Here is a 27,071-nt window from a genome sequence, read left to right as displayed (position 1 = left end):
TTAACGTTCTCCATCCAGCCCTGTTCTCTCTATCCTCTTATTTCACACCAACTAACTTTGTTTTTATTTTTCACATGCAAAGGATGAGTCTGTCTTTCTGGGTAGATGTCCCACCTCTATGTAGAAGAACCAGTTAGTAAATGACAACGTCCTTCTAGAGGAGCTCACCACTAAATGGCCTGAGGATGTAAAGAGGGGAGGGAGGCCATCAATCTGTGTCTATCTGAAATGTTGAACCCACAGGGCAACTCCACCTACCACACTCACTCTTGCTCACATGTACACAAACACATATTCAAGCACTCGCTTTATGGCACTGAAGCTTCATAACCTCATACGCAATCTCTGCAGTCCAGCTGCATAATGCTGAATTAAATCTATTTTTGCCATCTATTCCTCACATAGCCCTGTTTATTTTAAGACATTAGTTACTGAAGATATTCTGTGCTGCCTCAGAAGATTCAACCAACACCAAATTGCTCAGTAGAGAGTTAACACAAAGACAGCACAAGTCAATACACCAGCTGGACACCAAATGAAACACTTCATCCTCAAACCTGATGTATATTTATGACCAATCCATAATAAGCATTCCAAAATCTCCAAAATCTATCGCCGACCTGGAACTTGAGGTAGAAAATTCCACAGTTTCCAAGACCTTTTCACTGCAGGTATATCAAGACCCAGTCCAGCTGTTTTATTACTGACACAATGCTTTATGACATAATGAGCCTAATAATATCACTCTGAAAGTGTTCTAAGAGAAAGCATGAGACTGAAGCAAATGTCAGTTTGGCTCAGTCTTTTCCCACTGAGCCACTCAGACATATGAGTTGCTACAAGAGCACTTAGGAGGCTTAATATCTATAGCCACCCTGGGGCTGGTTAGTCACTGCAAATTTACAGGAATTACTGACTGCTCATTCAAAACGCTGTGTTTAGTTTAATCATCTTTCTTATCTCATCTTTCAAAAGCCTTACTATTTTTCTGGCAAAGGTGTTTGCCTGACACTGGTATTTTAATCAAAACCCGTTTGATGCCATCTGATGGTAACCTGGAACCTTTCACAGTTTCATCGGATAATGATGACAGCAAAGGCTTATTTGTACAATGTGTTTCAAAAGTATGCAAAGGGCATGTTGCGACATGGACACTAGGTTTAATGAAGGAAATAAACATACTATAAATATAACAGCATCTGCAGAAAAGATGGGAGTTCTTGGAGGCTTTCAGATTTACTCAAGGTCTCATCAGAGGGTCTCTGCACAAGGAACACTACTGTCCTCTTCTGGTTGTTAGTTATAACTTAAATTGATATATAATTTAATGTCATATCGAACAGAAAACTAGAAAATGTTTTCCTTTTGAGAGGTTGGAATCAGTCCATATATACAATTCGTTATCAAAACATATTCATGTGGACGTTTCCCTAAATATATTCCTGTATATATTGAATATTTGGATAAATTCTTCTGGGTTGGAATTTTAAACGTTCTAGATGGTCCACTTACCCGCTAGTGACATCATCATTACGCGCAGGATTTTTGCTGAGCACATCCCCGTCACTCATGTATCCAGTGACCTCCATGTCAATCCTGTCAAGGTCAATTTCCTCGCCAGCTCTGTCCCCCAGATCCATACTGCAGAGACCTCCACCCCTGACAGCAAGCTGCCGTCTGAGGTGCCCTGGATATACGTAACGTCCTCCTTGGCTGCCAGCAACACGGCTGGTGTATCCATTTCCAACTGATGGAGCTTCCCCTGCCTGCAGGCGAGGGCTGGACTGGCCAAGTCGCCAAGAGGACAGGGAGGGCCGTGTAGAGGTGAGGCTGAGGATGCTTCGCCCCCCTCCACTGTTGCCGCTACCACCAACGCTGCTAATATCTGTTGTGACACTGCCATCGAAGGTGGTTTCCAAGGTGCTGATCATGAACAGAATATGGTCAGAAAGAAACGAGACATTCATTAGAAAAGCTGACGTACAAATATACAGTATAGTACACGTCACCTCAAGACTTTAGACTTTAAAATTTATTCCTGGACTTAAGAAAAATAGATCAAATATAAGTGGTTAATCCTGAGGTAACACTTCTGCTCAGCACCTTGGAAACCACCTTTGAGTCATTATACATTAGAAAAAAAAAACAGTTGATCATCAACCCAAGTGAAATCAAGATGAAATCAACTAAAGTAACTTAAACTAATTGCTAAATGCCCTAAGTTAAGATACAGGGTTCAAAACAGACTAAGAATAACTCAGTATATATTAACAAAGGAACAATTGTTAAGTTTTGAGAGAGAATAAAGTAGCGCATATGAAGCATGCAACAGAGTCCAAACTAAATAAAATAAAACAGCTGGACCAACAATGAGGAAAAGGGCCAGAGCAAAGGTCATACTTCAGGTGGAGAATGCAAGATTAGGGCTAAGCCAGAATCAAAGGAAACGTGAAAGACACATGCCCTGTGATCAAAGTAATGTCCTCTCAGAAGAAGGATGAGAAAGCAAAAAGAATGGGAAGGAATACTTATAACTTAAGACAGACATAGTCTGCTGACCATGACAAACTTCAGGCACTGACTCAAATCCCCAGCAGTTAACCTGATTTGGCTTGTTTACCATTCAGCTGTATCAGCCACAGTAAGGGGCTACACTTTGTCGAGCCTTTAAAAGTACAGATTTTTTTTCATTGTAACAGTTTTGATTTCCTTCATTAGAGCAGGGACTTGGTAAGTTGAGAAGACACTGTGTTAAAGCACACACACACACGCACGCACGCACGCACGCACGCACGCACGCACGCACGCACGCACGCACGCACACACACACACACACGTACATGTAAGAAAGAGATAGAGAGAAAGATTACAAAGCTTAAAATGCTGCTTAGGAAATAATTAGAAAAGAAAAATATAGAGGATTTAAGTAAGACATTCACTTTTAATTCTTCTTAAACTCAGACTATATTTCCTCGGTTTTTACCTATGTGTGACCTGAGTTCCTCGCAGACTGGACATGGTCTCCTCCAGGTTCTGCCGAAGGTCTGCTATATTTTTGACCGTCCGCAACCGTCTCGTCTCCGGGTCTTCACCTGACAAAAGTGTTTTAAAAAGAAGCTCGAAAAAAGCAACTATACAACAGTACACAGCATGTGCATGAACATTGAAAAAGAGTGAGTCACTATGAGTGATTACCCAGGGATTACGCACCTGAAAGGTCCTCAGTGGAGGAGTGGATGGCCTTGATGTGGGAAATGTCCCCAACCCTTCCTCCTGAGCCAGACTCTGTGTGTATTATTCCCTCACTGTCTGGTTGAGATCTGAGAGTGAAAATTGAAGGGGGAGAGGGACAATCAATTCTGAATTATTGTGTATTTAGAAGGAACCTAATATTCAGGAGAGGGATAAATGTGATTAAGACTTAAATCGGCTGTTTCCAGTCTTGTGACAAGGGATCAAATGAACTAATCCTCAGATGCCAGTAAAGTTTGTCTTTGAAGTATAAATTAATAAAGTTCAACCACAACATTGGTCAGTTTCCCTTTGAAACACTACCATTTAGTGACTATTTATTATTTGATTATTAGAATGATTTACAAAATAATTTCACAAAACATCTTTATCTTCTGCTTGGATGGCATCATATTGTTTTTGAGATTCATCGGTCTATTTACCAGTCCTATCTAAGTGAGAGAATAATATATATTAATTCATCAACATTTAGTTATGCTGTTTTTGACCGCTAAAAGCCATATTCTGTTCTTAGTAATGATACCGAATAAAGTAAAAGGACAGTTTTAAAAGTACTGAGGATTGGAGGGGACTGTAAATGTGGACTTTTTAGCCACAGGTTAGGAAGTAATCAGGGAACAGACTACAGTCGCAAATGTTATGTTAAGATACTAATAATAAGTTACATTTCCTCTCACCATTGGTTATGTTTCTTCTCATCAAATTTCTTCTCCACCGACATGCCTGTGTGCATGCATGCACACAACAAACACTCACACGAGGAAGCAGATATGCAAACTGCAATCTCAAAATGAAAAATTTGAATAGTAATCCATTGTTTATCAGTGTCAAGAACTCCTGGTATTGATATAATACTGACTCATTTTGTGGGTGAAACACACCCTAGCTAATATTTATCCCAAAAGCTTATACTGTACATACAGCAGGAACTCGGAGTTAATTTGTTGTTGGATATTTGTATGCCAGATGCTCGGTTGAGTGGTATATTTGTGTTGTCTTAAGTTGTAATATGTCAAAATGATAAAGGTTTGTTCAAGCTGGATAACCTGGATAACACTTGTAATTTGTGAACACGATGATTTTAAATTGATTTTTAGTGCCAAATGCAAATCAATATTAATTTCAAACAAATAATCTCAAATAATAAATATGAATTCATTATTTGCATGTATGTATTCATATTTACAATCATCAATAAATAGTCACTGTAGATCCAGAGACTTAAAAAGTATGAGCTCACCTGTACATGAAAGGTGCAACAGTGGCCATATTGGGGTGGCTGTGGAGCTGTTGAGTCTGAGGTAGCTGCACACTGACTGTGTTACTTGCTGTGCTCTGTGTGTTGCCTCCTCCTGCTACAAGGGTGGTGCTAGTCTTCCCCTCTGTGGAGCTCATGCTAGAGGTAGTGCTGGAGTGTCTGCTGTCCCTGTCCAAGGGTCCACGGTGCATTGTGAGACCTGGTCCTAACCGCATACTCCGTGGCCTCTCTCCTGTATCTTTTGTCGCTGCTGAGGAGGCTTTAGCCCCACTGGTTGGGGCTTTACCTCCCGGCTTTGGTATTCCGCTGTGTGCAGGGGTGGAGCTCTCCTTTTTTGCCACTTTACCCCCTTTGGGAATGAAGCTGGCAATTTTAGAGGTCCTTTTGTTTGAGCTGTCCATATCTCCTGAAATAGGTGCTACTTCTTTTGGCTCATCACCCCTCAGTTCTGTCCTGTCAGGCACAGAGACACATTTTGCCATCTCTTTCCCTTTCTCCTTCTCTTTGTCCTTCTCCTTCCCCTTCTCCTTGTCTTTCTCTGGGCCCTTGACAGAACCCTTTTTGGAAGTCAGAGCTCTACTAAAAGTGCGCTGGGCAATACCTCTCAATGCAATTTTAGGGCTGCTCGCCGTTGTAGCAACAGTAGTACCTGTTGATGGATTTGCTCCGTTAGCCGTCCCATTGCTGGTCCCATTCATTCCAGGTCGGACATTGCCATCATCTTCATCCAGTGGATCAGTGTTGGAACCAGTCTCGGCTCTCTCAACAACTGGCCTGGCTGAAGCAGCATTTTCAATTTGCACTACTCCATTGGAGGAGGAGGATGATTTGGAGCCCCCTTTACTGTTAAACAGCTTAAGCTTCTCCAGCATGGATTTCTGAGTGACAAGCTTAGGAGCAGGCTCATTGGCCAAAGTCACCTTGGTGGAGTTGTCCTTCTCTTGTTTAGTGGTCTGGATGGCAGATGGGGGGCTGCTAGTGGAGGAGGTTGATTGAGAAGGCTGTTTGGAGCTCACTGACTTGTTTCTCCAGGGTTTACTGTTGCTGTTGGGCTGGGGAATGGCAGTGGAAGAGGAGGCAGAAGATGATGTTGGAATCGCGGCAGAGGTAGAGGTGGAGATACTGGCCAAGGAGCTGACAGTCACTGTAGATGACAGAGTATGCTCAGTCATCACTGAAGGCGTTGAGGTCATGCCCTCGGAGGAATCTGCGCCAAAAAAAGAGACAAATAAAAATACAAGCCAGGGGGTACAAACAAGGAGTCAAGTGCAGAGAGGATTAAGAGGAGAGAAAGAAACCAGATGTTAATGGTGCATTTGCTTTGACCTCACAAAAAGTGGCCATATAAGGACCTTGAGGCGGTCTGTGTTGTTATAGCCAAATGTGCCATTGCTTTCTTAAAGGTGAGTCACAATAATTGTGAAAAATCCCTCAGCACTTGAAATGAAAGGATCCAATCCCAAACTGTTTATAAAAAAAATGAAGAGCAGGCTCAAGTACTTTAAAGTCTTGCCAAGGAGGCTGTGTTGAAGAGCAGCACCATTGCTCTTAAAAGGCTTGGGCACAATTGTTTTGGTATCCAGTATCCATCTCTTTAACAGTAACACAATCCAGTTTCATCTTGGAACATGTGCTAAAATTCTCATAAATTCATAGAAAATAAATCCCATTTAAGTTTTAAAGAACAGGTTATTTCTAAACTTCCAGTGCCTCTACTACCTGAAAAATGGGGTTGCAATATTTTCAGCCAACAAAAAATATACAAGACATGACTCAACTTACCAGAAACGGAGAGAGCAAAAATGAATTGAGATGTTCTTTATAAATGAATATCCTGAACAGGAAAAATAGTGTCCTAGAGCCTGCTTAGTCTGTCACTAAACTGTAGTACTAGCAGCAGAAATTGCAACATTTAAATATTCAAACACCAACGGCCAGTGAGGCAGAGGACCTGTGCATGGAGCACTGGGGGAAATGAATCATAACAGTTCCGTTTCAACACACACACACGCACACATGCACACGAACGCACGCACTACCTTTTTCTTTCTATGTACACACACAGATTCCGAATACACACACACAAAAATGCACACACATACACACGAACATACATGCGCTTTTCTTTCACCGCTGCTGAGGTATGCATTTTCATTAAGCATTCAGCTGTAAATGTTTCAGACTTACATTTTGAGTTTCAAAATATATCAAACTTAAGGAAAGCTTCAGAGGAAAAGGTGATGGCTTTAGAAGTTTATATTTAATAAAGAGGTACACTTTTATTAAGTTTATCAGATTGGTACGAGTAATATTTGTTCAGTATTCAAATTATTCCTATGGTCTGATTAAGTTGGCTTCATGGATTATTAAACAACAAAACTATCCAGCTAGCCTTTTCTCATCTTGCTCTGCACTTGTTTTATTTTAACAACCTTTAATGCTCTAAGTGGATATGGGCACTTTCTCACCGCCTTTCCCCTTCCCTCTATTTAGCATTTTGCAAAAGCAACCCAAAACAATGCAGCCATTACGAAGTGATTAGGGCCCAATTAGCCGTACTAGCAGTTAGCTATTGGAAAAGTGGGTCAGGCTGTTAATAGCTGGCCCCCTCCTGGAAAAAGCTAAATGAAAGGAGGACATGGTGTGATTATGGAGCAGGCAAAGACAATGAGGGGACAGGGAAGGTTTAGAACGAGAGAGCTTTGATGTAGGTCAGAAGGACAGTCCATGCTGTCCATGACTGGGGTCATCTTAGATTATGAGTCAGAAAAGAACTAATGACAGGGGGTCATGGAGGGACCCTGGACACTGGAACAGTGGATCATTGTCATGGCTGGACCCAAGGGACAAGAGTGACGTGCTCCACTTAGGCTGCCAAAAGTGGAAAAAGATGGTCAGTCTTCAACATGATTGGTCAAAAGTGACACTTGAGTAAACTATTTCAAAATAGCAACTCAGGGTATTTGTTAATTTTTTTCTAATGGTGTGCGAAATCTGATACAAATTGGAAGTGAAGTGTTCGTTCATTAATTATCCACTAGGAACTCAGGATTATATTTTGGAAAAAGGGGTAGCACATCTAGGTTTTTTAACACTGACCAAGTCTGTCTCAAATTAAAAAAAAAAAAATTTTTAAAGATAAAACTAATTTATTTTTTGTAATCTGAGTAAGAGATACATTTATTTGAGTTCCCCTTATGAACTGACAAAATGTATTAATTTGTTCTTGTCTGTTTGCAATTTAAGAAACCACCTTGTCATTACCAGTATAAGTATATCTGTGGAAGTACTTTCACTTCAAAAACAAATAAACTGTTTAACTTGCTAAAAGAATGGGTCACTGACCTGATGAACTTCGGTGCCCTAAGGCGAAATCCAAATCATCAAACTTCTCAAAGCTTAATGTAGAAACATACTGAAAGAATTTTGGGGTTTACAACTTAACTACTTAATTATAGCAGTCATTTAGCGATTAAAACAAAGAACCGAAAATGACAGTAAGGAGTACTCAAGGGGAAAAGAATTGCAGACCACTGATGCCCTTCCCGACTGCCATAAAAGCCTATCCCACCCCTTCTCTTCCAATTCTTGAGTGAGTACAGCTGCTCTTTCCTCTTTTAGCTTGCCGATAACATCAAGGCATTTGGGGAAATCAGTTGAAGTGGACCCAAAGCGCTTTTCATGGACCGTCACACTTGGGCATCCTCGTGTGTGTTCCAGTGTTTTAATACCTGCTAACCACTTGAAAACCATGTAATGGCTAGTAAGTGTCAGCACTCTTGTCTCCATAAATGCATTTTGAGCTTCAGAGTTGAGATGTTCTGATCTTCAACTTCAGACACTTTAGACACCTTATCTTTGATAACCTTGACATAGCTGGAGAACAGGTAACCCAAAGAGAGCACAATTTATAATGCTGTATGGCCACAGTTGCACAAAACAAACAGGCAGCGAATACATTAGCGTCGGCTGACACTGTTTACACATCACAAGCCTGCAAACTGCTCCCATGGTCCCACTGGTCACAAGACATTAAGCTAAAGCCTCTCAGTCAGTCAATGGCCACACTGTTGACCTGAAATTGCCCTACTTATATACAAGTCCCTGCATATAGAAAGGTGGAAAAAAATTGCTTTAAATTCAAGAGGCCAGGAAGATTTTTCACATATGCTGAACAGAGAGCATTGTGAGGACATGTTTTTCCCAGATGGTCAACACTGTTGACTTCACTGATATTAGCTATATGACCGGTCGTTACTTTTTTGATAAATGGTGTTGATCCTAAATAAGTGACAAAGGAAGTCTGCAACCCACACAGATCTTATTTGTGATCTCTTCCAAAACCGTAATATTTGTATCTTGTATCGTTTGTATTCCAGTTTCCCTAAATAGTGTAAGGGCGAGCCATTATGTTTTGTGGTCTTGATGGAGATCAACTACAGTACAATCTAAAAACACTGCTGCTTACTGGATAAAAATTTAATGTGGTCTCCATTTAGTTCTCCAATAGGACCCCATAGTTGGCCAAAATATACACTTCACAGTTATTAGAGTTATGTTCAAACAAAAACTATGACTATTGAAGAAAAAAAATGCCAAAGGCAAGAAATACTGCTTACTTATGGGAGTTTAGTTTACAGCACGGTATCATGATATCAAAATTGTTTTTGCTTGCAAGACTTTTTCAAATAAGGAATTTTGAATGGACTTGTATAGACAAGGTAAAAAAAAACCCATTCAATTACAATGTTAAGAAATGTGAATGAATTGTATTTAAGACACTCCAATGTTCATTGCCTACTTCTTATATGTCGAAAAGTAACTCTTTGACTAACTACATTGATTATCAAGTCCTAATATCTGCAAATCTTTGCATTGCCTACAGAAATATCCAAATCAGTCAGACGCTAAATGGCACCTTCATATCTATAGAACAAATTGTTAAAGTGATTTAAAATAGATTGGCACACAATTTGATGTTGCAGGGGTTTGCTCATTCGGATTGTTCTGATTTGAGAATCCTGAGTGCTTTTTTTCCCCCTCTCTCCCGCCCTCTCTCACACACTCTCCTCAGTTATTGTACTCCAAAAATGAGTGGGACAGCTAACTTTTGTGTAGTGAGCAAAACTTTCAAAGGTTTCTCCACATGAATACACTCAAATAGTGACGTGAAAGCTCATTAGAAGGCTATTCATTCTGGAAGAGAAACAACTACACAAACAAACACACATATAAATGCATTGGCAAACAAAAATGTGCACAAATGAAATATACCCATGAAACCCAATGCATTTTGAGCCCTTTGTCACCCACTGGACACTTGGACCCTGTCACCTTGAGTTAGTGGGGAGCGGGAGAGGGGATGCTGGTCCTTCTCTCCTGTACAGCCGTGCAATGAAGTAAATGCATTCTGGTGTCAGAAGCAATGACACAAACCATATCTGGCTCCACAATAGGATCTGAAGGTGTCTGTTTAAGCATCTAAACCTGCAGCTACAAAATCTCGAGGCATGCCCACAAATTCTTGAAAGGTATATTAAACAAAATTGTTCCAGATGGACAGATATCGATAAAGAAAAATAATCAAATTTGATGGGTGATTACTACACCCTTTTACTACTACCAGATGAAATCCTAGCAAGTTGCCATTGAGGTAATGTGCTCTTACACGATTGGAAGTCTTTCCTATTTCATACATCAGCAATATACCAGTAAAACTTATAGTAAAATGCAAAGTTTGAGATATTTATTTCTAACAACATAACCAGTCTTTGCAAGAGCTTTCTACAAGTGCAAAGTGACAAACCTCATGGGTGCTGTAGATGTCCAGGAGGAACAGAGTGAATAGTAGAGAAAAGAATGGACAGCAGATGAGAGCAGAGTCCCAAAGCATGGCACGCTGTCCAGAAGGTGAAGGAGGAAAAAAGCGGAGGACCAGGAGCATGTGCTATGTCAAAGAGGAGGGACTTGGCAATATGTCAACAATGAGGCAGGAGGAGGGGTGACTGTTGAGTTTAATCATACCTGCTGTCAATCATAAGGACTGTTGTTCCCACAAAGTGACATAGTAAAACCTGTATGTCAGGATGATAAATTAACTTCGATACTGAAATGTCCCTCAGAAGATCTGATTTCAAGATTACTTTCAGATCCTATAATCCCATTTAAATGCTCTCACCCTTTTACTCGACGTTCCCTGTTTCCAATCCCAAAATAAGAAAAAAAAAAAAATCTACCTGCTACCAGTGTAAAACCGCTGACAAATATTCATTCAAACCATACTAAATCTTTGAAAATGCCGTGTATGCTGAATTATAAACAAAAACTCTACCAGCATGACTATTCCAACATTGTTATATTTTGGGGATCTAAGATCTCAAACAAAAGTTCACTTTGCATACTACTTTGCTCATTTGGCTAATAACTGATACGTACATATACCCTCATTTGTAAATAATTTACACAAGTTCTTATTGCAGATATCATCAAGTGTAATGCCAGGCTTACACCTAACAATTTTCCAGTTACATACTTAAAACTGGAAGTCAGTGGGAAATTTTAAGAGTCATAGCAGAGTCTTATAGGAGTCATAGCATGCATCCGTCATCCCAGTCATTTAGTTTAAGGTGGTAGTATGACAGTCTTAGCACAGTAGTAGATCTATCTTTGCTTAGTCGTGAGGCTTACATTATCAAACGTTTTTGATAAGTCTTTGTTTTACATCACCACAAAGACTGAATCAACAACCACTAGATGAGCTCCAACAAAACCGGAAACAGATAACCTGGTACCAGCATGATAGAAAAACATTGCCTGATAGGAAAATAATCTAGCTGTAGATTTACACAAGTCTTTTCAAAACCCTTAGGGATAAGCAAACTTTTAGAGGATAAATTAATTGTTAGGTCTTCTCAGGGTCCAATGCCACACAATGCTTTTCAAAGTATAGATCTTTAGCAGAAAAATAAGAAACAGTTTCAATTTTAGTTATATGTAAATCATACCCTATTCCTGTAGATTACTCCTTCTATGATATATCTTGCCAGAAAATGTTTTATTTTTTTAGGGATTTTGATATTTAGGTAATCAAGATTGGATTAAATTCATTATCTTCTGACAAAAAAGACAGTACATCTCTCCAACATACATTTCCTATATACAGTGGTTTGGAAAACGATACAATCTTGATAACCAGCAAATCATTACTGAATCCCAAAAAAGGCTGTTCATGGCACTGGTCCGAGTTAATTTGTCAATATTTAAACAGGGGGACAGGAGGGGACCTGTGCATGGAGAACTGGGGGAAATTGATCGTAACAGTTTCCTTTCAACACCTCTCTCTCTCTCTCTCTCTCTCTCTCTCTCTCTCTCTCTCTCTCTCTCTCTGAGACACACACACACACACACACACACACACACACACACACACACACAAAACCTTCCACACTTAACAGTGACTGGAATGAGTTAAATGTGTTGCTGAAGTATCTTAGCAAAAGAAATGAGTATTATTGCCTCCATGTTTCTGTTTTCAACGGACACAATTGTATAAGGCAGCACTGCATGCTGGAAATTGCAACTTTGTGATGGCTTCAAACTAGTAGGGTTAATTTGTCAAACATACACATGACGCATGCCGCATACTTATCCCTTTGAAAGAATATTATTGCTTGGTTTAATTGGTGGATAATGAAACCAACCTTTGTTCAGTTGTGAGCTGGCTTTGGTCTTATCATTGAAGCCCTGGCTGCGTCTGTTCCCAGCAGCAATGGCCGAACCTCTTGTAGTGATGTCACTGCCAGCAGTGGACACCCTTGCTGAGGGTCCGGGAAGTCTGATGAAAAATGAGAGGGTTTATGGTGATGAGCAGGAAGGGATGTAAAACTAGTTTTGCTGTATAAATGTGATAGTCCCATATGAATTTTTATTACTGATATGAGTATTTTAATAGAAATTAACTAAACAAATTGACTAAATATCTTACAGTAGTTAGAGACAATTTTGAAATCTATGAGAGATGACTTCAGGTAGATAAATTCCTCCAAAGTTTATGAGAATAAACCTTAAAATTGGGATGATTTATAACTTAAGTCAGTGAGAGTAACTTAAGAATTGATCAAATCCATTCCTGAAGTGCATTAAACTGTTCTTCATTTTACCAAGAAAAAAATATTGGATCTGTCTAGTGCTTTTGAAAAAGTGATGTTAATTTACAACTAAAACATAACTATATCACAAGCTAAAGGAGGACAGAAAGGAAATTTGTTTTGTTGAAGATCACGTTAAATGATGACTAGATGGCATACACATTCATACTGCCTCCTTCATTTACAGCTCTGCTTTGTAGTTCTTAATACTGTATTTGTTTAGCCCAACTGAGTGTTCCCTTGATAATTGTATACATCTGGATAGTGTCTAAAAGTCTTGGATTAGGTGCTACACACTATTAAACAGATTTAAATTCAGCGATTGTTTGGTTTTCTTGAAAGCCCTCCCCAAAGACCACAACAGAGAGCTAATGGAGACGGATCTGCTTATCAGAATGGGTTTGAAAAAAAGTGCTCAACACAAACTAAAAGATCAGGTCCTTTGTCTCCTCTTCAACATTCAGGCAGAACACAGGCACCATTTAAGACTTGGTGCAATTACTAAAACCTTGATGCCTTGTTATAAGAAAATTACAGCCTCATAATCTTTCATGGCTGATCATGAAACACTAATTCATTGTGGCAACAAAGACATCTCTCTAGTACTATATAACAAAGACTGATAACCGAATAAAAGCTTTTTAATTTCAGCCCATGTTTACAAAACAGAATAAATCTTTCATTTCCCCTATGGAAATCACTTTTAATGATAAAGATCCATGGAGTTGTAGCTGTAAGCATTAGTCTTTAACATATCAGTTAGTTAATCATTAATTAACAGTTAATCATGTCAATCATTCATCTTTTTAAGACTGAAAGGGATCAGTCCAGAGTCTCTCTTTTTGATTAACAGGATTTATTTTAAATACATTTTGAGGTAATACACAGACAAACTAAAAAAAGTTGATACCAACATTTGAAAAACAATATTGCTGGAACTGTACTGAACAGCGATTTCAACCATATGTCCCATTGTATTTTCTACTAACATCCTCTCAACTATAATGTAACCAAACAGCGGTACATGCAGACATGAAAATTATTTTATAATTTATGAAGGATATTAAAATAATAAGTATAGTTGCAATGTTATTGTTTTTTTTATTTTTATTTTTAATGCATATGGTATGTGCATGGACAGGCAAGATGCACACCTGGCAATCTACTCCATTCTAAATCTAAATGAACAGGCTTCTGTTGATATATAATGAAAAAAACCTTGATACTGGGTAATTATCTGATGCAAACAGGATAGGTTTTTCCAATCCAATCAAAATCACATTTAACAATTTTAATTGCAAAATTATTAGGTTTACAAACAAGGCTAAGCAATAATCATAATTCTAATTTAAATGTATTACATTTATACAATTGAAAAAAATTCACGTTCAAATAAAGCATGTATATAAAAATGAGATACATTCAATTTTTGTCTTTTTTTTTTTTTGAGAGGAAACTAGGTATATCACAGTATAGTGATGAGACAGCTTCTAATTTCAGCTCCTGAGCATGTAGCTACACATCATGACCACAAGGTGGGTACATCACATCAGTTTGGGGAACAGCTGGTCCTGAGCAGGTGCATTATAAAAATAATTTGCAATGAACAGCATGCCAAATGATATCAAAAATACAGATTAGGGGTGCATCATAGCATTATCTAGCTTGGCATAGTGAAAAGCAGCAAATGCTTACAGACTGAGGAGTGTCAGTTTAAAGCAGACAGAAACCTATCTTAAATGTCATAGATACACGTTGCAGCAAAAGATGCCTTCTGTGTTAATAATTAATGTCGTATTACATGTAGGATGTGCTTGTCAGCACGCACGCACGCACCACGCACGCACGCACGCACGCACGCACGCACGCACGCACCCACACACTTGCAAGGGTTATCTAAAGGTCTTTCACAGCACATTTGCACGACTTGCCCAATTTGACATGCTGCCATATAGGTACATCTGGCCAAAAATGGAAACCTAAGCTTTTGGTGTTATCTGTTCAGCATTACAACCCATGCATTTTGGATATTGCTTGTTGTAGAGATTACCCTTAATCACAGACAAGGAAACAACATGAAATAAATGATATTGATAATGGGATAATGGGATAATGTCTACCTCACTATTCCAGGAAAGGGAAGAGGAAAGGAAGTATGGTGGAGAAAAAAGGAAGGAGGGAGAAAAAAAGACAGACAGAATGTGCTGACCTAGAGGTCTTTTTCTGACCAAGCGAAAACTTGAGTAGTTTACTCTGAGACCCATTCCTAAAAGAAAAGAAGAGAGAAGAGAAATGTGGACGAGGACTGAGACAGATATCAGGTTTACAGTCATAAATGGCAGAAATATGAACAGGTAGATAGATGTGTCACAAAATGATGGTTAAGGGGAAAAAAAGATATCAAGAATATAGAATACACCCAGGTGACCAACTTTCAAAGTCAGGCTTGTAATATTAGCAGTTGACAGGGTTTGTATGAGCAAGCTTCGGCTGAGAGGGACTTCTAGCCTCACCTGGACTGCATCTCGGCCTGTGCTGCTTTCTGGGTTGTGAGGGTAGGAGTCCCATGCGTAGACTGGCTGAGCTGGGCAGGTGCACTGCCCTGCTGGTTTAGTGGAGGATGGGTGCTCTGCGGCTGGCCTGTGGATGGGAGGGCAGGCTGCGAGGTCTGCCGTTTAGCCTGCTGCTGCTGTTGTTGTTTGTAGCGGGACAAGCTAAAGAAGAGTCCGAGGATGGCTTTCAAATTGCCATTTCGAATCTCTGAGGGTCAGTCACATGATGTACAACATTAAAAAAATTGATAATACAGGTGGATTGAATCATAGAATATATGCAAAAATTATTGTACATTCACATAGAAGTGCAAAATTACTTTTACCGCATTTTTCCTGTTTAAATATGGTTAATGACAATGAAATATACAGCATCATAACCAGAAATACACTTTCCGCCTTTGCAAGAAAATTTATACAACCGTTTTGCTGACTGTCGAACAATATTTTGTAGTATTGTCCATATTTGCACTTGATTTAAATAATTTCCATCGGGTACATATATATATATATATATATATGCAAACACTTGGATACAAATGTATCCAAGTGTTTGCAGGGTGTTCATATGATTGTTTTTTTTAAGTTTACATAAAAACACACTATATCAGATGGGCCTTTTAATAACTAGTTACAAATATTATTTACATTTTTGCAAAATATACAAATGTAAATACCTTCCATTTCTATTGCGTTATCTTTGTCCTCTCGCTTTCTAAATATATGCATATATATCTATATATGTTTGGTGCCAGTTTTTAGGTTATATAATCATTATGGCAGAAAGAAATGACAAAGAATTGGACTTTTTGCATATTTAAAAGCCAACTTGAACACTTTTTATTTTGCTCCCTTTTTTATTTATATTTTTTTATAATTTAGTCTCCCATTGCAAACACCAACATTATTTTATACAAAGAAGATTCAAGATTCAAAGCGTTTACTGTCACATGCAGTGTAGAAACGTGTTTCCCTGTACAGTGAAATTCCTACTTGCTCTCTGCAGAGCATTTGGTTATGTGCTGATAGGAAGAGTGTAAACATTATTATAAATATGATTATAGATATGACTATGAACAGAGGGTAGTGCTATTAAATTGCTGAAGTGTCATGGTGTAGACCACTGCTTGCTCAAAGTATTGATGAGATGAAGTTACAGCTAAAAATATGCAGCCTTTCCATTATGGGCATTTGTTTTGAAGCTTAACCTGGTTTGTCATGCCCTATTCAAGTCTTAAACTCTTATTCATGTGAGAGGAGAAGTGCAGAGGTAAGGCTTACCCTCAGCAGAGAGACCCTGGATGTTAAGTCCTTTGGTTGCCAGGAAACTAAGGCAGACATCAATGTTCTCAATCTAAACAAGAGGAGCACAAACCACCTGTCAGGTAAAATGGCAGGCATAATTTCATCCAACTTTATTTTATGCTCAAGGTAAGGAAACTGTGTTTTGCAAACTTTTCACAAAAGCATCAGGACTGACTGTGAACATTGAACAGCACTCCTCCACAGAGTAGCAATAAAGGCAGCACAATGTGTGCTAAGGTGCCTATCAAAAAAACAAATAGATCATAATATGGGGCGGCTGTGGCTAAGTTATAAAGTGGGTGTCCCTCCAACTGGAAACATGGAAATCATACGTACACGTAGGATCGTACATACATGAATATTACAAGCTTATGACCCTACCCAGAAGAACCTTTTTCAGTTTTGGTATATATGACAACACTTTCTGACATATGAAAAATAATAATACTCTAACCTTTTTTAATGGTCATTTGACACCTTAGTTTGAGATTATTTCTTGTTCATTTCTTGCTGAGATGTTTTTTTTCCTCCAGAAATACAAAAAATCCAGGTATCCAGGTTATATGAATTGATATAAAGCATAAACCTTTGAAACATTCATTTGTTACATGTGTGCGTGCGCGCGCACACACTCACACACACACACACACACACACGCACACACACACACACACACACACACACACACACACACACACACACACACACACACACACACACACACACACACACACACCCCTATTGACCACATTATGATGTCAAGACAGGATTCAAACCATACTGCTCTACTGTCAATGGAGGATTTGATAGGCAGACAGGCATTGTTTAGAGACTATGTGACTCCATTATACCCAGAGTCTGCTGACTGGCCCATGAAATCACAAAGTAAACCACATAAAATGACTCATCAAGTAGAGTCGCAACAGATGCATTATTCTTTGATAATCATTCATGTAGCCTCTGTTTACAAAGAGCAAACAAAACAGAAATTATACCAATAAAATATAGCTGGCAATTTGTCAATCCATAAAGTGGAGACACAGAATACATGATGGGACTCCAAAGTGGGAGGCTATCAAAACAATGTCTGTGACATTTACTTTTACTTTTAAAAGTAGTGTACAGTTTACACAATTGGTGCCAAAGTGCCAAATTTTCCATAGAACTATATTAAATACAAGTGAAAGCAGAAAAAAACAGTGTGGTTAATATGCAAACTCATAAATATTCCCACAAGAAACCCACTTCTAGAGTTCAAACATAATTTAACAGGAAAGGGAGAACAGATATAGAACAGAAAAAGTAGTTTCTAAACTAAAGAGAAAAAAAAAACGTACAATATTTGACCTGTTTGTACAGGGCTGGGTGTAAATTGTAACTGGGAAGCTGACTTACTACAGATTAACTAAATGATTACACTTAATATCCACCAACTAAATTTAGCCTGACCTACAGCTAACTCTTTGCATTACTGTTAGGAAGTATGTCATTGTGAAGAGAGAAAATAAAGCCACGCTGTTTTATTTATGCCATTATTGAAACATCAAATCTATTGAAATAAAATTCTGTAGCTATCAACAATGGTTGTGCTACTGAATCAATGAACAGTAGCCAGCAAAGCTTTAATGATAAAATTCATCCTTGCAACTGCTCTATGCTCTTTAGTAACAGTAACAATAATACTGCTACTGGTGAACAGGTTCATATTTGCTCTGAACCCATTTGCTTTTCAAGCTTACCCACACGATCCATGCGTCATGCATTCAGCTCATTATATTTTACCATTATTGAAGTATTATTAGCATGGGAAGCTACCGCTTTCCTTCTCCTTTCCCTAATATATTTGTTACTATGTATTTAATTTGTTTAAGAAGATCATACATGGCTAGCTAAACATTACACAATTGTGTGTATTTCTAGCATCAAGACCAATTTCCACCTGCTTTGGTGGGACATGAACACTAATCCCAGTATATTCCATTTAAAACTGAAATCTGAATTTAATTTGCACTACATTACCTTTCACATTACTGCTACATTTTCATATTTTGCACTTTTTTCTGCATATATTTTCAAGTTGTTTTCCATCCATCTTCTGACACTTATCCTGCACTCAGGGTCGCGAGGGGAAGCTAGAGCCTATCCCAGCTGTCATTGGGCTGCGAGTGACTGGTTGCCAGTCATTCTATGACCTGGCATTTTTGAGCAGCTGTTTGAGAGGCTGACATATGCTATCATTCAAGGTGACCAAGCAAAAACTGCAGAGCAAGAAGAATACATACAATAGTTTCCTTAAAAATAGTTTCCCCTGTAAACCCACAGGCTTGTCTTAATTCCCCTGCACCACGTGAACCCATCTTGATGATGTTCAAAACAGTGTCAAACTGCAGGAACGACATGTCATTACATAGCCCATCCTTACTTTCTGCTGTTCCATTCAGGGGTCATCACAGCAAATCATCTATTCCATCTAACCCAATCCTCTGCATCCTCTTCTCTCACACCTACTGACTATTTCCTATTTCCCAATACAGTATCTATAAATATGTCTGTGGCGGTTCTGTCATCCAAGTCATGGTGTATTCTTGTTGAAATGTTGTCTCAGATCTTTTTGAACTGCACTTGGATTTCATCAATTGAAGATGTTTCACCCATCATCTGAGGGGTTTCCTCTGTTCTAATGTATGGGTGATCTTGTATTGTCTACATCGCAGGTTGAAGCGCAGGTGGTTTCTGTTGTCTGCAAGTCTCCTGGCTGTCTTTTACCAACTCCTGCACAACTCGAAGGGTCATTAGAACTAACAAAAAAAAAAGCCTGAGAAACATCTTCAAGTGAAGAAACTTCAAGTCCAGTTGCCACAACAAGAAGATTTTGACAAGAAGTATCCATAAATCTCCTCTTTAGTCTTCCTATAGCTTCGTGCCAGGCAGTTCCAACCTCAAATGCTTTATACCTATACATCCACTACACCTCATCTCTACATGTCCAAATCATCTCAGTCTGGCCTCTGACCATATCTCCAAAATATGTTTCACATCAAATCTCAATCTAAAATGTCAAACAACTCCTGCTAAGATACCCCCCCATACTGTCTCCCATAGGTATAAGTGGAACATCTTACAAATAAAAAAAGTGTTTGGGCCACAAAACAGTTAACCAGATGAATGCCTTGAAAGAGTAGATGAAGCCAGAATCTGGTGTCATCCTGAGGAAGATTTATCTTCCATGATCTGTACAGTAAAATTAACTTCAACAATTTATAGAATAATAGTAATTGCCAATCACTGATCAATCAATTTAATTAATTACATCCAAATGTTTCCTGTATTAATGCATGTATATCCCAAATATCAAGGGAAGAGACATTATTACTCAAAAATTAAATTAGTTTTAATTCATTAATTTAATACGTGCGACATTTAAGTTAAACATGACCTACCAATTTTACCAGTTATGAATACTACAATGATCAGGAAAGACAAGATTTATTTGAGCCAGTTAGAATAAAAAAGTAAGGTTAATTCTATAACTGAAAATTTCAGCGACATTTATAGCTCCCTGAGGTGGAAAAGGGTTGGAAAATGTATGGAAAATGACCGCACTTCTTTATCTCTGGAAAATGCCTACAGCTGGCTGCTTTTTTGTCCAAAGTCCTGTGACAAGAATGTTTTTCACATAAATCATAGTTGAGAAAAAAAAACTTACCAGATACTCACAAAGGTATAACAGAATCATATATGCTAAAAATCTTGTGAACACAAGAACAGCCTCAGATAGCAACAAACACTGTTAACAAATGGTCCGCTGTTACATTTACAGAATGCCTCAAATCAAATCAGACCCTACCTGCCTACTCCTGCAGTTTGCCCTCACACTTTCATCCAGGACACCGTCACCTCCTGCTGCTCTTGTTCCAGCAGCAGCACAAGGCCAGACAGCAACTCAGCAAACACTACCTCCTCTCACAGACTTACTATTGTGTGTGTGTGAGTTTGTGTATTTGTGAGTGTGTGAGTTTGTGTGTGTGTGCGAGAGAGAGAGAGAGAGAGAGAGAGAGAGAGAGAGAGAGACGTAGACAGAGATAGAGTGGGAAAGGGAGGGTGTTTTTTTGTGTATGATGTTATGAGTCAACACCCAGAGTTTGTTGGAGAACTTTAGGAGACTAATACTAATGATTATATTTTAAGGCAACAGGGAAATTATCATCTTTATCTGTGTTAAGTATTTTGATACAGACAATATCATATTTTCTGAATATTGAAATGGCCCTTCAGCATTCTCGAATACTGAACTATAAAAGATCAAAGAGTCATTGTGCTTTAGTTTAATAATGATTATGTACTGTAATAATAGATTAATACTCTGATTGTCCACGTAAAATTATCAGTGTGGCTAATTTTAGCTTTTTCATATTGCAAGGCTACTGCATCTTATGGTTTCTTGCAGTAAGCATTTTGTTTCATAATCTTTGCTAGGGATTGGGTCCACTGAGAAAAGAATGGCCAATGACTTAAGTTTCACAGATCTAGTATAATGCAAGGATTAGTGGATAAACTCTTTAAATCAATGAACCCCTAAAGTATCAGTTCATTCGTTGGTCATTTCAACTGATTTTCAAATGTTGTTTTGCTTAAAGTTATTCCAATATGACCAAGATTTAAGGTGGCCAGAGTTATGGTTTAGGCAAAAGTTCCTATTTATGAGGCAATTTTGGGATAAAACAGTAGGACAGCGAGATATTTAATCATGAGTCATGCTATTAGTTTTTCATGCTATGACTAAAATTAGAGAGCAATTTGTGTGACTTTTGTTGTCATGGAGACTCATATCCCCTCTGGTTTGCCTATGCAAGGTTGACCTTTTAGAGAGTACAGAGAGTACACTTTCTGTCCCTTTTTAATCTAAAAGATTGAGAAATTCTAAATTTGGAACTAAGAGTCAAGATCTTGTCCACTCAACCATTTTTAAAAACATTTTTTAAATGTTTCCATCATTGTCCTTCAGATGACATATTGTCATTCTATAAAAAGGCAGAAAAAAAACAAAATGCAGATCCACATAATTTTCCACAGAATTTTCCTGTTGACATTGGAAAAAAGGCTACATAAGGTGACATATTTCCAGGGGAAAACATTTCTGCATTTTTTGCTTTGTAAGTACTTTCTCCAAACTGCTTTGTCAAATCTCAGATGAATGGTCTGAATGCCATGACAACAAATGACAACATTATATAACAAAGGAGCACAATATGTGTCTTTATGTGCTTGATGAAAATAAATAAATGAAATTACAAAAAACAGAATAACTTATCAGGCATTAGATGATAAAATGGTGAAGTCTCAATAAAGGTTTTCTGAAGATCTTTATGGACATTGTTGTTACAGATTTTTTTTCACCGGACTGTACTATTCTGTCTAATGACATTCACCTATCTGTATTGCCTGTAGGGGGATATATCCGATGAAAGGGTACACTGGTGTGTGTGTGTGTGTATATATATATATATATATATGTGTGTGTGTGTGTGTGTGTGTGTGTGTGTGTGTGTGTGTGTGTATAATAAGAGAGAAGGGGAAGACATGGCTGAAATGCAAACAATATGGCAGTATGGTATCTCTCATTTCTTTGACTCACTGTCTCTCCAATTCTAACTCTTTTGGTTTCTGTACACTGAAACCCATTTGGGCCATATATCACACCAAACATCAAACGTTAATCAGGGCTCCTGAAATGACATTTGTAGCATTTGTAACAACATATCCTTATATGGACCAATGCAATTCCAGCAACAGTCCCAGAAAGAAAGCAAAACACTACCCACAAAAACTGCTGTGTATTTTTGCAGCAAAAATCAAACAAACCACACAAACATGCACACTCAGAGACAGAGAGAGAGAGAGAGAGAGACGCTCCTAATCAGAAAGTCAGGGATGCCGTTTAAAAATTCTAACACGTATGTTCAAAACAGTACTAAAATGTAAAATCATTATTCTATATATATTTCAAACTGTAAATGAATAAAAAAATCCAAAAATCAGCTGCTGTTAAATGCCAGGTAAGTCAACTTTTGACATCAATCTGGCAGCACATGCCATGCTAACACCATTGATTTTACTTGTCTTTCATTTATTTGTCGCTTTATAACAGTGGAAAGCCTTGGCCACTTGCTGTGGTCACAATCTATCCCTTCTAAAATTAATTTTCAAAAATCGCAAAGAAGAATTCAACCATACCAGAGGACATTACGCCCCAATAGATAAAAAATCTAATTGTAACCAATGTACATTTTGTTAATGAACAATAGCAAGTACAAATTGGCATAAACTTCAATAGCTGTTGCTTGAAAAGGACCCCATCCGTTTGTGTATTTGTATGGCATCCTGTGTGGTTTTAGCAGCTTAGTGTCAAATCGACACCCTTACACTAGTCTGATTAGACCCACACACACATACACGAACACACTTAAAAACACACAGGGTGGCAAAGAAACGACATGAGGATAGGGGCCTGTTTAACAAGGATGTGACAGTTGAAAAAACAGCTACTCTCTTCAGCCTGAATAGCCCGCATGATAATCAGCCAGTGTGAGAGCAAGACAAGAGTGCTACAGTTTATTCCACTGATTGGACCTATTTCTGTGTTAAATCGTTTAGAGTTGAAGGTTATAGTGAGTGTTTGTAATTGGCGGCAGATTTTGAGGCTTTGGGGAAGCTGAACGCAATATCTCCACAGTAATGAATTGTGAGTACAGCAAAAAAGAGCTCTTATGTCCCTTGACATAAACTGTCAAGATCCTTGTCTGTGTGTCATTGTGTGTACCACACAAAGCAGACACTTGTATAGCTGTGGTCAACCCTTCCCTAAGTAGCACTTCACTGACTTTGTGATAAATATCCAGCAACGTAAACATCTAAAAGCCCCAGCAAAAACATAAAAAAAGACAAAAAGAAACATCGGAGAGCATCCATTTGCAATTAGAAGCAGTTATAATGGAACATTGGATAAATGAACAGCCTACATTTTATTTTATCTCACCTTTTTCTGTCTCTTTGCACTTGAATTATACAAATCATCCATGGAAACTACGGGCACTATGACAGAGTTACTGATATATATCATTAACCAGTGTTTATCCTGAAATGGCCTTACAAAACAGCAGTTCTCACTGACAATTCGCAACCTCAAAGAATGTTGAACTGCTAACAATATTAAGTGCATGACGCTCAACTACAGACATAATCATCACTCAGCAAAAGAAGCTAACTTTGGGTCCATGTGGGACTGCATGTCCTATTCAGGTGAAGATTGTTTTAAGGATCAACTGTGATTCCTGTGATTCCTCCTTTTTAGTTGTTAACCATGGGTGAGTGTTTCTGTCTCAGATGCTTTGAGAGGCTTCACAAGCCTGGCTGGTGGCCAAAAATAGCCCCATCAGCTGGCACACTGGCCCAATTTATGACCCATCACATTTAGTGGAAGACAGCCATGCCTTAGGATATTTGATACATTTCCCACAAAGGATACGAAACTGAAGATACTGAAATCTCACCAGTAATCATCGCCATGTAGCTCCCAAATATATGACATCGAAATAAAAATCATTTCTGGCTGTATCACTGGCGATGCACCCTGTTTACTTTCACCTCAGGAAACAGGAGGAATGTGGTCTCCTGCAAGTGTAATAAGACCAGGGTAAATGGCCGCAAAACCAAAGCCTATGATGCTTTCAACTGAGTGCCAACTGCCAGAAGTCTGCGCCAGGGGTTTTGCGGGTGGCAGCCCACAAGACCAAAAAGTAAAAATAAATGGACTAACCATTGCCAAACTTATACACTAGTGGGTTTTGTACCAAATCACCCGGCGAGGACCCAGTGAAGACCACATGCATCAATGAGACAAAGCATTAAATAGGTGTGTTGCTCCACACACATACAAACAAATACACAGAGACAGGTCAGTTTCACAGCATTGCACCAAAGTTGTGGATCACTTACCATCTGAGAACGGCTCTTGGGGCAGCCATTGATATCATCGATCTTTTCATTTGCTGAAGAGACAGAGGTACAGAGGAGAGAATGAAAGATCTTTAGGATGTATTCTGAAAATAAAATTTGCTCTTATTTACAGTGATGCCCATGCGTGTACTAGAAAGGTTTATGGGTGAGCAAGGAGAGCAGAGGTGTTCATGCTGATCATTGTGACCCCTCCTCCTCTCCTTGCCTGCTGAGACATGAAACTATCGGGTCACAGCAAATGGGAATGGGGCCACTGGGGGCCTGGTTAAGATGGGAGTGTTGTGCTGTGTGTGTGTGTGTGCGTGTGTGTGTGTGTGTGTGTGATGTCACAGATTCCTCCTGTCCATTAAAGGCCCAGCACACAGCAGCTGAGACTCATCATCTCAATGCTGACAACTGTGCCAACAGCGTCGCCTCCATAGTGAGGCCAAGTATTGTGGCAATTGTCCTGTAAGAGAACACTCCTCTTCCAGTCACGTAAATAAATACACTATTTCTTTCCCAGTGAGCTTTTTTAAGTGCCACTAATACATTTTGTGTTCATTTGGCCAACTTCTCCCAGGTAATACAGTATATCTTTGCCAACAATAATCAGTATAAGTTAACCAATATTAATCATGAAATCAATCACAAAATGTATTTTTGATTGGGAGATAAATTTATCTTTCAGTTAATTTGTCATACCACAAACCTATTAAAAGAGAGGGGGAAAAGTACACCAGGAATTCTTCATCAGCTGGGTACTCTCTACAATCAATTACATAAGCCACTTTTACAAATCCTTCCTGGTTAGCACAAAAGGGCACAGAGATTAACTGGGTGCCAGAGTGGTTGAACAGTCAGCAAAGGTAGATACATTGAATTACGGCTGGCAGGGAGAGGTATAAAAACAGACAGACAATCTCTCACTTGAATGCAAGTAGTTTAAACAGCTTAACATGCTTCTGTCCGAATGTTCCAAAACCAGCACATCACATCAGTTTGAACAAGAAAAATGCAGCTCATAACAGTGGACAAGCAAAAGCAGGCAGGATGTCAGGACACAGCAGGTGAATGGAAAGCTCTGATTTGTATGTTTTAATTTGAGAATAGAGCAAATAGCGGTGACCAACTAGTGAATGTAAAAGTTGCATGTAGGGAAGATGTGAGACAACTGATTAGTACATTTATGGCTTTCCTAACAGTGTAAAATAGTAATCTGTATCAGGATCAAACAAGTTGACCGAAAGCATAATCTCTTCTGTAATGTGTACATTCAATAACTATTGTAACAAAATGCTGACGCAGAATAAGCTCATTACAACCAAATCTTTAACTGGAAAAATTCCTCTATTTGCTGCTTGTTGTGCTGCAGTGACAAAGACTAAGCATTCATCATGGCAGGAAACCAGATTCAAAAAAGGGACGATAGGTCTTTAAAGGGTCAGTCAAGCTATTTTTAGTAAAATGTATGTCTTGTGAACCTTTTTTGTCTCTGAAAGCAAGTCACATGCAACAACAGTCAAGAACTAGACTCCACTTTGTCTGAGGAGAAGCTTTATAACATAATGTTCAATATCAGAGCAAGGATAGCGATGTGGGGAAGGAACAGAGAATCACTTGCTGAGTCACCAGTCAGCTGGTGTTGAACTATTTCACTCTCGAGGCTATTGACTCATGAAATACAGTAACTGACAAGGGAAATAACTGTTGAAAACAAAAAGTATACTATCTGCTCCACTGCACAGAACATGCAGTGTTGCACAATTTTATAATGTTTAGATATTAAAATGTCGTATAAATAGCCCTTTTCAAGAAAGTAAATTTATCTGAAAGGGGAAACAAATCTGCAGTCAAATTTACACACAAACATTCAAACAGCTCCATCTACAATAATTATTACCGGTAATCGTAAATCATTTAAGGTTACTATCAATATACGGTAAATATCATGCATCTAAAATAAAATTCCTGACACCATAGCTGAAATACCATTTATTCAGTTAGGAAAGGTTCTGGATTTCAAAATATTTGAATATCTTTTGAAAGATGCAGGACTGAAAATTTTGATTCAATTAGATCTGATATAATTATTTGATTTGAAGAATTAAAACCTCCAGGTGAAAAAAATTTAAACTGGACTTTATAGTGCAGTATAAGAAGTTCTTCACAAATAAATGTATATTTAAACTGAAATGGCTTGTTCTTGCAACACTTTTAACAGTGTTGCAAAAATGACTGTACTTATAATTTCTATCTGTATGCATATGTCAAGTGAATATTGAAGTGACTTTGAAGGCAAATTGAAATTATTTGGACAGTTTCTATTTCGTAAAACTTGTTAATTTTTGCTCATGACACATTACAACTTGAATTAGGTTTTTGCCTTTTTAAGAAAAAGAAACGCAAAACTTAATTACATAATATAGATGAACACACTAGGCACGGCTGTGTGCGTGACAAAAGCTTGCAAATAGTGCAGGACAGCAAGTGCTGTATTGGGTCAGTTTCTGTCGTGTGTTAAACTTTCAGGGGCTATTTCAGATTTAGAATCAAATCAAA

At 38.5% G+C, this 27,071-nt stretch overlaps 1 protein-coding gene across 5 annotated transcripts in view; it reads right to left on the bottom strand.

Annotated features, from left to right (window-relative positions):
- Nucleotides 1–27,071, bottom strand: part of nav2a (neuron navigator 2a) — a 98,499-nt gene that overhangs the window by 46,975 nt on the left and 24,453 nt on the right. For all 5 annotated transcript variants that reach the window (XM_086143986.1, XM_086143983.1, XM_086143984.1 and 2 more), the window contains exons 3-11: nucleotides 24,510–24,562; nucleotides 16,491–16,563; nucleotides 15,171–15,417; nucleotides 14,867–14,923; nucleotides 12,211–12,344; nucleotides 4,493–5,717; nucleotides 3,211–3,320; nucleotides 2,984–3,092; nucleotides 1,513–1,923 (exon numbers count right to left, since the gene is read on the bottom strand). In XM_086143986.1, the coding sequence (XP_086000112.1) occupies nucleotides 1,513–1,923; nucleotides 2,984–3,092; nucleotides 3,211–3,320; nucleotides 4,493–5,717; nucleotides 12,211–12,344; nucleotides 14,867–14,923; nucleotides 15,171–15,417; nucleotides 16,491–16,563; nucleotides 24,510–24,562 (2,419 nt within the window). The remainder of the gene's footprint in view (nucleotides 1–1,512; nucleotides 1,924–2,983; nucleotides 3,093–3,210; nucleotides 3,321–4,492; nucleotides 5,718–12,210; nucleotides 12,345–14,866; nucleotides 14,924–15,170; nucleotides 15,418–16,490; nucleotides 16,564–24,509; nucleotides 24,563–27,071) is intronic.

Source organism: Fistularia commersonii, chromosome 3 (assembly GCF_037954325.1).
Source record: "Fistularia commersonii isolate RoL2024-O1a breed Wild chromosome 3, RoL_Fcom_v1.0, whole genome shotgun sequence".
Lineage (NCBI taxonomy): Eukaryota > Metazoa > Chordata > Actinopteri > Syngnathiformes > Fistulariidae > Fistularia > Fistularia commersonii.
The sequence above is the reverse complement of the archived record's forward strand: the minus strand, read 5'-3'. Positions and strand labels throughout refer to the sequence as shown.